Source organism: Phycodurus eques, chromosome 8, assembly GCF_024500275.1.
Source record: "Phycodurus eques isolate BA_2022a chromosome 8, UOR_Pequ_1.1, whole genome shotgun sequence".
Taxonomy (NCBI): Eukaryota; Metazoa; Chordata; class Actinopteri; order Syngnathiformes; family Syngnathidae; genus Phycodurus; species Phycodurus eques.
The window spans coordinates 10,007,303-10,023,314 of NC_084532.1; the positions used below are offsets into that span (position 1 = coordinate 10,007,303).

General features: G+C 42.5%; 1 protein-coding gene across 1 annotated transcript in view; it reads left to right on the forward strand.

The window, feature by feature from the left end:
- fbn2b (fibrillin 2b) overlaps positions 1-16,012 on the forward strand; it is a 95,566-nt gene that overhangs the window by 65,055 nt on the left and 14,499 nt on the right. Inside the window, 23 exon segments of the mRNA XM_061684150.1 lie at positions 1,043-1,168; positions 1,253-1,381; positions 1,496-1,621; positions 3,219-3,344; positions 3,421-3,543; positions 3,629-3,754; positions 3,873-3,998; positions 4,978-5,100; positions 5,211-5,333; positions 5,437-5,562; positions 5,667-5,789; positions 5,922-6,044; positions 6,700-6,861; positions 7,309-7,377; positions 7,470-7,595; positions 7,687-7,812; positions 7,887-8,036; positions 8,953-9,024; positions 9,749-9,874; positions 9,956-10,081; positions 13,225-13,350; positions 13,438-13,554; positions 13,767-13,895. Of these exon segments, the coding sequence (XP_061540134.1) occupies positions 1,043-1,168; positions 1,253-1,381; positions 1,496-1,621; positions 3,219-3,344; positions 3,421-3,543; positions 3,629-3,754; positions 3,873-3,998; positions 4,978-5,100; positions 5,211-5,333; positions 5,437-5,562; positions 5,667-5,789; positions 5,922-6,044; positions 6,700-6,861; positions 7,309-7,377; positions 7,470-7,595; positions 7,687-7,812; positions 7,887-8,036; positions 8,953-9,024; positions 9,749-9,874; positions 9,956-10,081; positions 13,225-13,350; positions 13,438-13,554; positions 13,767-13,895 (2,829 nt within the window).

Below are 16,012 nucleotides of genomic sequence, written 5' to 3' on the forward strand. Positions count from 1 at the left end.
GTGTAAGAGCTTATTTGTCATGCCTAGAGACCAAGTACGGTAAACGCCATGAAATGATTTCATTTGATTTCAACTCAGTTGTAGTGGTTATAGGTCACATTAATGGTGGGAACATTTTAAAATCATCTGAAAAAATGGCATTTGAACAGGGGTGTGTATACGTTTGTATCCACTGTATTTCCATTCTGTCGACATAGGGCAGTTATACAGTCATGTAAAATAAAAATTTGCAAGAAATAATGTGTGAACTTTGAGAAATGGAGTCACCAAGTCAAAACATAGTGCTGAATACTTTTATATATTTTTGCAATCCCCAGGTACCAAGTCCAAACTTTGGAATCACAAAAAGTAATGATTGGCGCATTCCTTTATTTGTTAAGTGCGTTTAGCATTTGAGATTTCTAAAACTTCAACGTACAATGGTATTTTTGGGTGAATGCCTTTCGTTTATGTATCTACACAATAATAAGAAAACACTGCACAGTCGCAGTAACGTCAATGCTAACGTCAGGTGCTCCCACATTAAAGGGCGTGGGCAAAAGAGCTTGGCAATTTAAGGTTGTCCGTTTGTCTATGATAGCTAATTGCGATGGGGGCTCATTTGGGCACATTTCCAAGTTGGACTTCGTCAAAGTACAAGTCCTGGAATCCACCCAAAATGGCGGTTTCAAACAAAGATGGTTGACATTCTGTCAATTTCTGGCACGTCCTGTCATGATAAACATGTCCACCCAACTTTTTTTTGATCAGTTTTTTGATCTGCTGTCTGTTAGGGAATCGTTTTCGCTATCGGTAAGCTCTCACACGTGTTGAGACCTGCAAAACGGTGATTCAGAAAAACAATGTTATTCATACATTCATATAAACACAGCCACAGTCCAAGAGGATCTTCACCTTGCCTGGTTCTCGGGCCTCAATAAGTCTTTTTTTAGGTAGATGTTTTTCAGGTACAAGCATCTGCATTTATTTTAATACAATTGTGCTTGTTCCCTGTTTTATTATGAACTAAAATACTGGTTATGTGAATGCATGTTTTCCCCAGATGTGAACGAGTGTAAGGTCTTCAATGGTCTGTGTACTTATGGAACTTGCCGAAACACCATCGGAAGTTTCAAGTGTCGCTGCAACAGCGGCTTTGCTCTGACGGACGAGGAGAGAAACTGCACAGGTACAAACAGACAAAGGAATTCCAATGTTTTATTAGAATGACACACGTTATTGAGCCCATTTTGATCCTGTGTTTGTACATTAGACATCGACGAGTGTCGAATCTCCCCGGATCTGTGCGGTCACGGTACATGTGCCAACACTCCTGGCAGCTTTGAGTGTGAATGCTTTGAAGGCTACGAAAGCGGCTTCATGATGATGAAAAACTGCATGGGTAAGTCACACACATTATCAGAACAGGCTTACGCCTCCTCTTGAGTATGAAACTGTTTTCTACATTTTAATTGAACTTCCCCTCCCTCTTTCTTGTCTTCCTGACAACTGGCAGACATCGACGAGTGCGAGCGAAACCCCCTGCTGTGTCGCGGAGGGACCTGTCTCAACACTGAAGGCAGTTACGAGTGTGAATGTCCCCCGGGACACTCTCTCAGCCCCGATGGATCAGCTTGTGAAGGTTGTGGCACACATCTTTAGATATTTGCTGCCCTGTGTAAAAAATATCACTTTGCGGGGCTTCTACGTCAATGCCGCAAATGGAAAACATTATTTTAAAGGGCCCCTGTAAGCCACGGACCTGTAGACTGGCATCACCTCCTCCCGCTTACAGTGCTCCTGCTTCTAGGGACACAAACTCAATTGAATGAGACCCAGTACAAGAGCTGTAGCAAAATGACATCTTTAAAAAAAAAACGTACTTGAATATCACGGCAGACCGTCACCGAGGGGGACTTAAAGGACTATATCAAAAAGGATCCTGGATTTATACCAACATTTTACAATGCTCTTTCTTGGCCCCTTTGTGGAAATCGGTTCAGAAGTTTTTGCAGCAAGCATACGAAAACAATCAAAACATGGCTGACCTTGACTGAGGTAATAATGCTCAATCTTTTATGGTTTACGATGTTAGTAATTCCAGTTGAGATTTCATTGGTGTAATAACAAAACGAAAAATATTTCCACCCAATTTCTTTTTGTTTAACCTGCAACATGGCATCGTGTGGAGGTGGTGAACTTAAAAATATATAATAATGTCGTAGTTTGTTTTTTAGTAGCTTTCTGATATGATAGTTGCCTTGCACACACACCTCTTAGCGTGATGCATCGCAGTTTTACACCACTGGAAACTGCAACTACAGTACTGTAATAAACGCATTGTTAATATGTGTCAATCAAATTGAGCGTCATTCATATAATGTATAGTTTTAATGTGCATCTTTCAGGTATTGCTCCTGTATTGGATCTCATTAGATTGTGCAGGCTTTCCTAATGTCCAATCATGTCCAGTATAGATGGTCAAAAAAGTCCAAGGACAGGTCGTGTATTTTGTAGCTGGACCTTCAGTGGGGCCTTACCCAACTGAATCCACCTCTTGTACCACCACTATCACATCACAATTAGAGTAAACGTCAATACTATATACAAATGCAATATAACACAACGCGACTGCGCTACTTGCTGTTCAGAATCAATATTTATCTAATAACATGACAAAAAAAAATGTCTTTTAAATCACCGGAGATACAGATTATTCCTTCTATTTAAGTGTGCCACTTGTTACGGATGTTTTTTGCTAGTTGAAGTTGTCTGTAACGTGGTTGTTCTGACCAATCAATCAGGGCACGAAAAAATGCTGACGTCATCGAGGGCCAGCTCGCTGAACCTGTGAGGGCAAATTTGAAATCTGATTGTTGCAAGAAACAGTCCCATTGCAAATATATTTTAAGTTACATAGTTTAAGTTATACATGCCTGGACATACATTTGAAAAAAAAAATACATGTACCGAAAGCAGTGCAGCCAATAGAAATGCTACAAAATGAATAAAATAGACAGTTTGTAATAAATGATTACAATTTCGTGGACCACATATTAGAATTCATGTTGCAAATGTAGGTCAGCGCTTCGATAGTGTTTAGGACAGCAGAGAAGGCCATATTGACCCTGACCCTGCACCACTTCTAAATCTTATTTGAAGACTAGTATCATCAGTCTGTTTTTTGGGGTTAAGATGATTAAGGCAACCATTTCTAATCATTCAGTTTTTCTTAACAGATGTGAATGAGTGCCAGCTGAGCGACAACTTGTGCAAGAACGGCCAGTGCGTCAACATGCCAGGAACCTACCAGTGCTCATGTGACACCGGCTACCAGGCCACACCGGACAGACAGGGCTGCGTTGGTGAGTGGACGCTATTGCACAATTTAGTTAACATTACCTGAGCACAGTGTGATCATATATACAATTGATTACTTAGATATTGATGAGTGCACCATCATGAATGGAGGGTGTGAGACCCACTGCACCAACTCAGAGGGCAGCTATGAGTGCAGCTGCAGTGAAGGCTACGCTCTCATGCCTGACCTCAGGACGTGCTCAGGTAAACAAACGCACCCTTGTCCCACTATTTCCTCCCGCTTTTAGCCAGCAGTTGGAGAATTCAAAATATCTTGCGCCTGGATTAGACATTGATGAGTGCGAGGAGACGCCAGACATCTGCGACGGAGGCCAGTGTACAAACATTCCTGGGGAATATCGCTGCCTGTGCTATGACGGTTTTATGGCTTCTATGGACATGAGGACCTGTATTGGTGAGATGGGTTTTTTTTTTTGGTCATCTTTCAAATCTCTGGCTGCAATTTTATTTTAGTCATCTCCTCAGTTCCAGAATCACACATGCTTTATTTGTGTCCATTTTTACACACACAGATGTGAACGAATGTGATTTGAACCCAAACATCTGTCTCCACGGCGACTGTGAGAACACCAAAGGCTCTTTCATCTGTCACTGTCAGCTTGGGTACTTTGTCAAGAAGGGATCCACTGGATGCACAGGTGCACACGCAAAAACTAGCACATACACACACACACACACACACACACACATGCACGCACACAAATACACAAACGTGTAGTCTATGTACTGTATGTGAAATGTGTTGATATACATGCTATAGATGCACCAAGTGCAAGTGGGAGAAAGATGTTCCTTGTTAACCAGTATCTCTCATTTTTCTTTGAAAGTTGTTCTTAAGAAAGGTACAAAAGAAAAATAGTCAATATATATTAATTTTATATATCGCTGCCGGTGGTGATTCGAGTCCTCTCCAAAACCCGCCGCTTTTCAGGAAACCCAAAAAATGGCATGTTTGTTTGTTGAGCCATTAACACTGCATCGTCGAAGAGAGCAAGCCATTTTCAACACTAAAGATTGGGCAATAGTTTGTAAAAATAACAGACCCATGTGGGGACTGACCAATAGTATCAGTTCCTGAGAAAATATGAAATCGGCCAGATTTGGAATAGGTTTCTGTCTTATGTAAGACACTATTGCATGTAAAATGATTTGTAAAATAACATATTTGTAAATGATAAATACGTCATCACCACCGAAAAATTTTATCAGGTGCCACTTTTGTACAAGAAATTCCAATGTATTTATATTTTCATGTGACTGCTCAAAGACGCTTTCACCAAATTCAAAAAACAAAGTAAGTTGTTAATTGAGGATGATAATGCTGGTTCATATATATATATATTTTTAAAAAGTGTACAGTATGTAAAGTGTGTGAACTAGATTTCTGATGATTTTTAATAGCCTTAAAAAATATTTAATATATTGTAATGAAGAGTTTAAACATAAAATATTATATCAGCACCCAAAATGAACCAATGACTTTGTCATTTAACTCCATTGAGAAATGGTGACGCTGTTACTCCCTTAAAGTGCGAATGACTCTCTCAGCATTCTCACAGTCACAATCGGAATGATAATCAACAATGATGATGACGCTTTCCTTGACTATATTTGCAGATATTGACGAGTGCGAGATCGGCGCTCACAACTGTGACATGCACGCCGCATGCATCAACGTTCCCGGCAGCTTTAAGTGTCGCTGTCGGGATGGCTGGGAGGGAGATGGCATCAAGTGCGTCGGTGAGCGGATTTCCATTTCCATCTCAATTTGATCACTCTTCCAATGACATACTGTCGTTCAAAGTGATTGGCCAAAGCATCACTGTGGATTTATTTGTCTTTGTATGTAGATCAGGATGAGTGCGCCGCAGAGGACCACAATTGCAACCTGAACGCAGACTGTGTCAATACGCCAGGATCATACAGGTGCACGTGCAAAGAGGGCTTCAATGGGGACGGCTTTTCCTGCTCCGGTAAGACTTTTACAACAGAGCTTTTCCCGAACGTCTGCATACATATTTGAACTCCCCACAAGAGATGTTATCACTGACTGCGCACCGCTCTGTTGTGCCTCAGACATGGACGAGTGTGCGGACAACGTCAACCTGTGTGAAAACGGACAGTGTCTGAATGCTCCGGGAGGCTACCGCTGCGAGTGTGAGATGGGCTTCACCCCGACCGAGGACAGCAAGGCCTGTCAAGGTGCGCACGTCTGCCTCTTTTACACACTTTATTTAGTTAGATTTACAGTTGTTGTTTTTTTAATGGAATAGACCTTGAAATTTTCCCCTCGTCTTATGCTACAGATATCGATGAGTGTAATTTCCAGAATATCTGCGTGTTTGGAACGTGCCAGAACCTTCCTGGGATGTTCCGCTGTGTGTGTGATGATGGTTATGAATTGGACCGTAGCGGAGGAAACTGCACAGGTTAGTGTCAGGGCTCCATCAGGAGACAAAATGATACATAGCATTTTTTCAGTCTCTTCATACACTGACAATGGCGTTTCACGTTGCGATGGTATATACGAATGAGCTTGTTTGCGCCGCTGTGTACCGCAGACATCAATGAGTGCGCCGACCCAGTGAACTGCATCAACGGGCTGTGTGTGAACACTCCGGGAAGTTACCTGTGCAACTGCCCAGCTGACTTTGAGCTCAACCCCACTGGTGTCGGTTGTGTAGGTGAGTCAGAGTATCCTTATTTTTTTTCAAAATAAATATATGAAAAATGTAGTTCATGTCAGTAGTTCAATTCACCAACTGATAGTGTATACTGTACGTAGATTTACTACAACCAGAGGGAAATATTTTGATTTTATTTGTTTCCTTCCTTATTTTGATGATTACAGCTTACAGCTAATAAAAAAAAATAATTCACCATCTCAAAAAAATTGAATACTAAATTAGAAGCAATTATATTTTCGTGAAAGAACTAAGGTAGGAATTGTCCTTCCTATGTGTGTAATGATACTGTATAATATATGATGTTTTTTAATTGAACTATTGAAATAAGTGAACTCGTCTATGATATTTTCTAATTGATTTAGCTACACCTGGGTTCTGATATTCATTTATAATAACACAGTAGCTATATATTTTAAGGAGCCGTAGAACCCTGTCAGACTAGACTTTGTTAGATCGTAATTGATAGGACATTGCTGAAAGCTCTATTAAAGATAGTATTCTATTTTATTTATTAAGTCTATGCATATACGGTACATGCATAAATGATCACATAACATTCTTTGACTTATGCTCTGATTTTTAAAACCGCTGTAATTGAAGTGAATTTCAATTTTAAAGACGTTTTTTCCATTATACTGTATGTCTCCCTCAGATACTCGCGTGGGCAACTGCTTCCTCGACATCCTCGCACGCGGCGATGGGGGAATCTCATGCAGCGCTGAGATCGGAGTAGGCGTGACCAGAGCTTCGTGTTGCTGTTCGATCAGAGGAGCCTGGGGCAACCCTTGCGAACTGTGCCCTGCCCCCAACTCTAGTATGCATGAGCTCCTCATCTCCTATTTGATTTTAGATGTGATATTAAGTATTTTTTTTCACTGGCCACAAAATAAGGTACACCTGCCCAATCTTGATCTAATACAAGAGCTCTGTAAAAAAATGATCAACTTGATTGACACTGTTCATTTAACAATATTGTTAACCGGTGTGGTACATGTTGGCACTGGTTTAGAGCTGTAATGCATTGTACTGGAAGCTATTTGTCATATTGTGGTTACCTTATCTACCGTAGATACATGAGCCAAATATTATACAATAAATACATGCGTTATTATTATATATTAAACTTTTTATAATACAATTCTTATCAACTTATCTAATGTTTGTATTGTACCTAATGTGGCTGGCTACTACGCAGTATGTGTCGTTAACAATATAAATATCAGTAAAGGTTGCTAAGTTACAAGCTTTCGTTTTTCAACAGCCGAATATCGAACCCTTTGCCCCGGAGGAGAAGGTTTCAGACCCAACCCTATTACTGTCATTCTGGAAGGTAAATCATCCAGCTTCCCTCCTGTCTTTCCTTCCTTCTTAGCTCAAGATGAAACTACAGAGCTACAGTACAGAATTTGATTGATTCTCTAGATATTGATGAGTGCCAGGAGCTTCCAGGCCTCTGCCAGGGTGGAAACTGTGTCAACACCTTTGGTAGCTTCCAGTGTGAGTGCCCAGCAGGTTATTACCTCAACGAGGAGACTCGCATCTGTGAGGGTAAGAAGATTCACAACCAGTGATTACCTCCATCACTTTTCTTTCTTATTTTTACTGGTACTAACTGCACCCCACCTTTCTAAACGTGTAGACATAGATGAATGCACCACCCACATTGGGATCTGTGGACCTGGTACGTGCTACAACACTTTGGGCAACTACACATGCGTGTGTCCCCCTGAGTACATGCAGGTCAATGGAGGAAACAACTGCATGGGTAAATGACACTTCACATTTTTGCCATTTGTTTAGGAATTCTGGTGCTGATTTTGTTTTGTCTGTGAAATTCAGACATGAGGAAAAGCGTGTGTTACCGCAACTTCAACGACACATGCGAGAACGAGCTGTCCTTCAACATGACCAAGAAGATGTGTTGCTGTGCCTACAACGTGGGCAAGGCATGGAACAAGCCGTGTGAGGCCTGCCCAACTCCCGCTACCTGTGAGTGTCACCCAGAGAATAAAACGTGCTCACTAAAGCCTAGATCGGCCTCCAGGATTTTAGCCCTGTTATTACCTCGATTTGTTGTCGTGGCCGAGTACTCAGATCGTGCTCCCCACATTTTGTCAGGAACGACAAAACTTCTAGGAATGTGACAGAATCTACGGCCAACAATTTGGCCCTACGATAGCCCTACAATGCCTACAATTTTTATTTTTTTTTAAATCTTCCGTGTAGTGTGACATGTGGATGGATGACAGCTCTCCGACAGCGCACATTGACGTCGACCAAAACGATTGCGTATTGTGACGGGGCGTCGTCTCCCTTGCTCGACGTTGTCAACATTTATTCACATGCACAAACCAATGATTACCGAAGCTTTAACAGAACACCAGCATTTACGTTTACGCGCAAATCTGCTAGCATTAGCTGACTACATGACGTTACACTGGCTGCTTGTGAGCCATATTAAAATTGCGTGAATATACCTCAAGCGCTCCTTGAATCGATAGCCCAAAAGTCATCTCAAGTCATCTCCCTACTACCCAGTGATGACACGACGTTTTCTTTTTTTCTTCAGTTTTTTCCAAACACATTGCATATTGCTGCAATTCATTGCTGTTGCCATGGTAATGTTTTTTTTTTCAGATTGCTGTGTTTTCTGGTACCGCCTCCCCGACAGTGTTTGATTTGACATGATAAAGCCCTGTGATCGTAAAAGATGGGATACGATGGCATCGTAATAAATGCCGTGTAGTGTTGCCACTGTCTGAGCGAGATCCAGCAAGATTTTATGGCAGCTCGTCTGAAATAGTGCCATCGTGAAACCCCAAATTTGTCTTATAGTCTGATAGAGGCATAAGAAACAAATATGATGCATTTGTGGTAATCTTGCACCCATCCTATTGTGTTTCAGCTGAGTATCAGTTACTTTGTGGGAACCAGGCCCCTGGCTTTATCATTGACATCCACACTGGCAAGCCAATTGGTAAGGTCATAATTATACATGTCACTACACTTGACATAACATTGCAATTGCTTTCGTCCTAGTTAAATCCTAGGAAGTAGTAGAAGTTGTAATCATACGAGAATGAAGAGTATATAGTATATTTTTTATGATTAAAGTTTTCATATTACAAGAATAAAATCCATTTTTGTGGTAAAACAAAAAATTTTGAAATCTGCCCAAACAAATAATGCCACCGTCTGCATTAAACAGCCAGTGGGTTTCAATCTACTAATTTCAATCAAGAATTGTTAAACATTCTTGTTACTGATATAATGTCATGTTTATGTAACAAAAAAAAACAACTAAGTATTGTATTGTTTTGTAAATGTTATTCTTGTAATATTACAACATTAATATTGAAAATATGAACTATACATAACTGTTTTCACAAGATTACAACTTTAATCTCCTTGTGTAATTTTCTTTTTCTTTTCAAGTGTGGCCCTAATAATAGTTTTGTCAAATCTACCAGCTGTGAACTGCAATTGAGCTATTCAGAGGCCAGAAAAAAGTAACAACAAACACCGTGGTTGTGCACTTGTATGCCCATATTCTGAAAAAGGCATAGGTACTGTACAAGTGCTTAACATCCTGTTGAACATGTAAAAAATATGTGCTTGCATGGCTTCCATTGGATAACATCAAACTGGTTGACATGCATCCATCCATCCATCCATCCATCCTGTGATGTCCTTGTGTGCAGATATTGATGAGTGCCGGGAGATTCCTGGTATCTGTGCCAATGGCGTGTGCATCAACCAGATCGGGAGCTTCCGCTGTGAATGTCCAATGGGCTTCAGCTATAATAACATACTGCTCATTTGTGAAGGTAACCTTGTAAAATAATAGATAGTCGAAAAAGCAGTAGTGCATATGTTCGATGTTGATGTTGTGTTTGAATCCTGCACAGATATTGATGAGTGTAACAGCGGGGACAATCTGTGCCAGCGTAACGCCAAGTGTATCAACATTCCTGGCAGTTATCGCTGCGAGTGTTCTCCAGGCTTCAAACTGTCCCCCAGTGGGGCCTGCGTGGGTGAGTGCATGCTGCTTGGTGTTTGTCAACACACAAAAACAAGTGGTGATAATTGGTAATTAAGTAGTGATAATCATTGATTATCACCACTTAAGCAAGTGTAGAAGAACGTCACTAACAACAAGTTCTAATGATTTCTCAAACATCAACCAAGGGATTGTCACATTTAGTTAACTATTAGAGTAGGTTTTGATGTCATTGTAAATCTGATTTTATACACTTCTTCAACCCCAAAAAACTGTTATCATGTTTTGTCTTTGATTATGTAGCAGTTATTTCCTTACAAGGTGTGTGTGAATGCTGGAAGCCTTTTTTTATTATTATTGTCCTTTTTGGCTTTTATGTCAAGCAGAAAGAATATGTATCCCTTTTATGCCGGATCAGTTTTATTGTGTCACAGTAGAGTTTGAAGCCTCCACTGTGGTTCTTTCTATTTTGATGTATTTGTATTGAACATTTCAGTCGGACAGAACAAAGTATTAAAGGGTAGTGGCAGAAAACACATCATTGTGTAAGGGGCCATAGTGCTACATCCCGAGAAGGGAGGACAGGATAATATCGGACAGGACTGGACAGGAGCGGAAGCATGCAGGACAGAGGTAGTGAACCCGGCTGTACAACTTAAGTGTGCTGAGAGTGGTTATGTAAATTCTAAACATCTATAGAAACAGAGTGCAAGTGAGGGGATACCCAGGAAGTTTGCAGAGTTATGAGTTATTTATCCCAATCAATGAGTGGCCCCACACCAAACAAATAAGTCCTGGAGGTATGTAACTGCAGACATCGTCAATTGGCACCATCTCACATGCACAATAACCTTCGGAAGTGTCCTGTAATTCCTGCACCTGTACCGTGGGGGGTGAGGACCGCACTGCACCCCGCCGAGAGGCAGGGTCAGGCCCAGGAGCCCACCCGAGAGCGGCCCAGTTTAAGGCACACCACCCATGCAGAGGGAGCCAGGGTGGTCCACCAGCCCACCCGAGGCGCCCCGAAACCAGCCACCCAGAGTTGGCCGCAGGGGCCCAACGCTGCCGGAGGCAATGACCGGAGAGAAGATGAGAAAGCAGGCCCAAGGAGGGACAGGGGGCCCCACCGCCCCCCACCAGCAGCCGGAATGGGGAAGCAAGGCGGACGCCAGTTGGCCCCAACCCAGCATCACCCCAGCTCATCAGGAATATGAGCGAATCCACCACGGGCGCATGCCGGGAGGCCCGCCCAGTTATCCGTCCTCTCCACTGAAAGGCCGGGAAGGAATAAAGAAAATCCCGCCCCCGCAGATGCCGGCACAGCAAGCACAGTGTCTAGAAGAGAAGATCCCCGAGCCATGCATGTGCCCTTTCATCGTGGAAATCACTCTAAAGTGTGAAAAAGAAAAAAAGTAAATATACAAATGGGGAAAAAGACAACTAAAACATCATCAACAAAGAATATAGAAGGCAAAACTTGACTTTTACATTTGCAATATAATATTGTCAATCTCAGATGGCACTCTACACAGGCAGACGAATCAAAGATCTACGTTCAGCATGTTGAAGAAGGGTGACGGGACAACGATGTAATTATGTAATTGATTGATTTTCTTTTTGTTTTTTCATTCCGCATTTATTTTTCATACTGCAATATATTCTATGATGATATTTAACCATTGATTAATATTGATAGATTTTGTCACGTGTGGGGAGTAGCTGGACCCAAGAGCAGGCGTAGGCAGATGTAAAATAATGAAGTTTATTGAGGAAAGATTACGGAGGTGGTCCTGGATGTGTTGGCAGGCCGTGGCGTGGACAGGTGGCAGGCAGTGGACAGAACAGGTGGCTGGCTTGGTGGCAGAAATGACGTGGGTCAGGAACACACGGGAGCACTGGGAACGAGGAGACAAGAGTTAAGAAGGGAAGGGAGGAAGAGTATAGCTTACTTGACATAATGTGGGCCGTGGTACCGCTAGGAGAGGCCGCAATACTTAGGCAAGGATTTCCGGGAACAGGCAGGCTTTAGAGCGCAGGTGGAGACAGGCTTCAGCAAAGAGACGTGGAATGTGGGATGAATTTTCAGATACTGTGGAAGCTTCAATTGGACGGAAGTGGGATTGATGATCTTGGTAATGGGGAGGGGACCAATGAAATGCCGAGTGAGTTTCCTGGACTCTGTCTGAAGAATGGGCCCACTGGTGAACAGGGTCTTGAGTTGACTAAATGCTTGGGATGCTGCCGGGGTCCACTGAAAGGGGGAGCTGGTGGATGTGAGGCTAGTGAGGGGAATTGCGACCTTGCTGTAATTACGGATGAATCACGGTAGAAATTGGCAAATCCAAGGAAACGTTCAAGTTCTTTGCAGGTGTGGGAGTGGGCCAGTTAACGATGGCTTAGATCTTGGCAGGGTCGGGTTGTAGTTGTCCGTTAGAGATAACGTAGCCCAGGAAATATACGGAGGAGAAGTGAAAGTCACATTTTTCGTGTTTAACATACAGGCGGTTTTCAAGGAGGCGTTGGAGGAATTGGCGTACATGATGGTGATGTTCTTCAAGGGAGCAGGAGAAAATGAGAGCATCATCCAAATAGACAAAACAAACAAATGGTTCAGCATATCACGGAGGACGTCGTTAATGAAGGTCTGAAAGACAGTGGGGGCCTTAGTCAATCCAAACGGCACGAACTGGTATTCGAAGTGTCCGAGAGGGGTGTTGAAAGGGGTTTTCCATTCATCCCCCTCTCAGATACGGATGAGGTGCTAGCGTTCCGTAGATCCAACTTGGTGAATATTTGGGCGTCGCAGAGGGGTTCAAATAGCGGGGATAGTACTGTGTAGTAGTTACTGTATACGTATATAGTACTAGTTAATGCTCTACAGACTATCATAGCAATGCACAGATACAATGCAAATAGGCTCCCTATGGACTGTGAGCAGTCTTGGTATGACATCAAAGTAATCAGATTGGAGGCTTAATAACAGTTATGGTATTTTGGCACTGCTGTGACATACTAATGAGTTTTAAACCATATTCTTACCTTGATATCCTATGTACGCTCTATGTATGTACGTGTTTCTTGTGTTGTTGTTGTTGTTTTTCATGGAGTTCTCCAGCATTGTCAGAATGCTTGTCTCTCAGCATTCACTCATGCTGTCCCTGTCCTTCACTCTGTCAGACCGCAACGAGTGCCAGGAGATTCCTAACGTGTGCAGCCATGGAGAGTGTATTGACACCCAAGGCAGTTACCGGTGTCTGTGCCATAATGGCTTCAAGGCGACTGCAGACCAGACCATGTGCATGGGTGAGAGGGATGATCCACAACTCATCGTATGACTGTTTTGTTTTCCTTTGCTGAGTTTAAGTCACAATTCTTTTTTGTATTTTTCAGACATTGATGAGTGCGACAGACAGCCGTGTGGCAACGGTACCTGTAAAAACACTGTAGGGTCCTACAACTGCCTGTGCTTCCCTGGCTTCGAGCTCACCCACAACAATGACTGCATGGGTACGGATTACAAAATATGGTCTCCCAATGTCGCTTCTAGCTGATGTGGTCACAGCTCATGGCGACCACAAGATCATGAGATTTAACAGAATAAATAATTAGAAAATGTGGCAATAGCTTGACCTTGCAAATATTAAGACAACACTGACTGTTGAAAGCAGTTTATACATATGAATACATTAAAAGTGTAACCCTAAATGTTCACCTTGTAGACATTGACGAGTGCAGTGCCCTGCAGGGTCAAGTGTGCAGGAATGGACAGTGTATCAACGAATTGGGTTCCTTCCAATGCCTCTGCAATGAAGGTTATGAGAACACACCTGATGGGAAAAACTGTGTTGGTAAGTCTGATTAATGAGTTTAATAAAACACGTAAAGTTTGTATATTTAAACTATAATCTGTGTTTTCTGACACCCCCTACTGCTGGAATTCAGCATAACAACAAAGCCTTCGTCGCTTCAATATGACGTGGGCTAAATGCTTTTCCGGCCTACTCCTCCTCCTTCCAATCCCGCATGCTTTCTCCTCTCTCTGTGGCTTAGTCTACCTGCACACTGTCCATATATGGGTCTGCCCGTTTGTAGGTAAAATACATAATTTCCGCTACGTCGTTTTTCATTTTGTGTACGATGGGGCCGTAGAATGGTGCCACCATAGCTGAAAACCCGCTCCACAAGAGCACTGGATGCAGGCACAGCCGACACACTAATGATCCACTCGGAACAGTGAAGAAAGAGTCTTCATGTTCATTGCCCAGAACAAAAGAGCAGTTATGTCAAAGTAGTGACTTAGCTGTAGTGACGCAGTGGTCCCCACATCCTACCTTCTACCTTTTATAGTATGTAGCAAGCAGCCCTTCTTCTCCTTGTCCAAGCTCCTGTTGCGCTTCTTCATCAACAAAAGGCACAGGTTGCTCTGTCTGTGCTGCATCTTGCAGGATCGATTGTGGCAATTAACAGAAACAAAAGACCCCTTATTATAATTAGAATTGGAGATCAAGCGTAAAAAAATATTATTCTTGCAGTCAATGAGATCAGATTGTGAGAAAAAAGTAGTTACTTTAAACCCAATAATATTAACTCATTGTACCACCTCTGCCTTGACATCACGATTGACCATCACATGGGGCTCCACCCACAACAAAGAAAAAGATGCATCCAAGACAGCTGGTTTGAGATAGATTGGGTCTGCAGAGGGAGCAGTGACCCCATCTTGTGTCCTGGCCATTTTCAAATTGAGGAAGAAATCTTTTGTTCAGAGATGCTCGGAGACCTCTGACCATGCCGCTCAGGAAATTGACCTCAGACTTCAACTTCTCAAGGTGGTGATAGGAGGACAAGACAGATGGAACAACAGCACTGATAGGGACTACCTTCTCTCACTGTGTCAAATCAGTTGCTTCACCAAACGTCTTCAACAGATTCCACTCCCGTGTTGAGATTGACAACTACTTGTGCCCAGACCTTTCCAGAACAGCACAGAGCTTTAGATGATCACACTGCAGAACTGCCTACACTTGCCTCAGTGTTGAGTTCCATCTTGTGTTGACAGCAGCAGGACTGCTTTTCTGTTCCCCAAATTCAGCATCAAAGTCATCTTTTAATGTTGTGCTTGTATGAAGCAGTGGGCTGGGTTTTGATAACTTTGAAAGAGAAGGAATTCCCACTTCTGTTTCTTTCATGCCATTTCTCACCACTAACTGAGTATGCGCAAAGCACCGCAAGCGCTGTTTCATTGCCATAGCCGCATCCTCTGTTTGCTGGTCTTCCAGGGATAGGTCATGCCAGAAATCTGGGTCATCAAGACGATCCTCGTCATTGTAATCATGAGCACACAGTGAATGCTTTGCGCATGTTAGCAGCGTTGTCACTTATGTAGTCCAGTTTATTTTTAATGTTGTATTCAGCACATATCGCCTCAAACTGGTCACGTATTCTTTCAGCTGTGTCTGAGCCTTTGAAGCAGTTGCAGGCCAAGAGATTGGACTTCAGCTGTATACTCTGTGCATCTTTCTCTATCCAATGCACAGTGACTCCAAGGAACCCCCTCATCTTTCGCTCAAACCAAATGTCCACAACGACCGAAGCATGAATAGTGCTGCTCAGTTGAGTTTTTATTTTTTAAACGTCTCTCTGCAGCGAGATGCTCTGCTTTTGATCTGAGTGTTGTGCAACTCAGTGGGCTGTACTTACTGTACCGTCAGAAAGTGCCGAAAGCTCTTGTTTTCCATAATAGACAGGTACAGGTTACAATCAATAATTAAGTTGGACAATATTGCATTGGTGATCGCCTTTTGTTGTGGCTGGCTCATACTGTAATGCCCTACCCGAATGTCCAGAAATTGGGTGAATGTAGGCTGTTGTGGTTCATTGGTGATGCTTTTGTTCATCTGGTATTCTTTATATCTGTAAGATGCAAGCATATTAAACAGTCGTCAGAAAATCCCTTATAGCCACA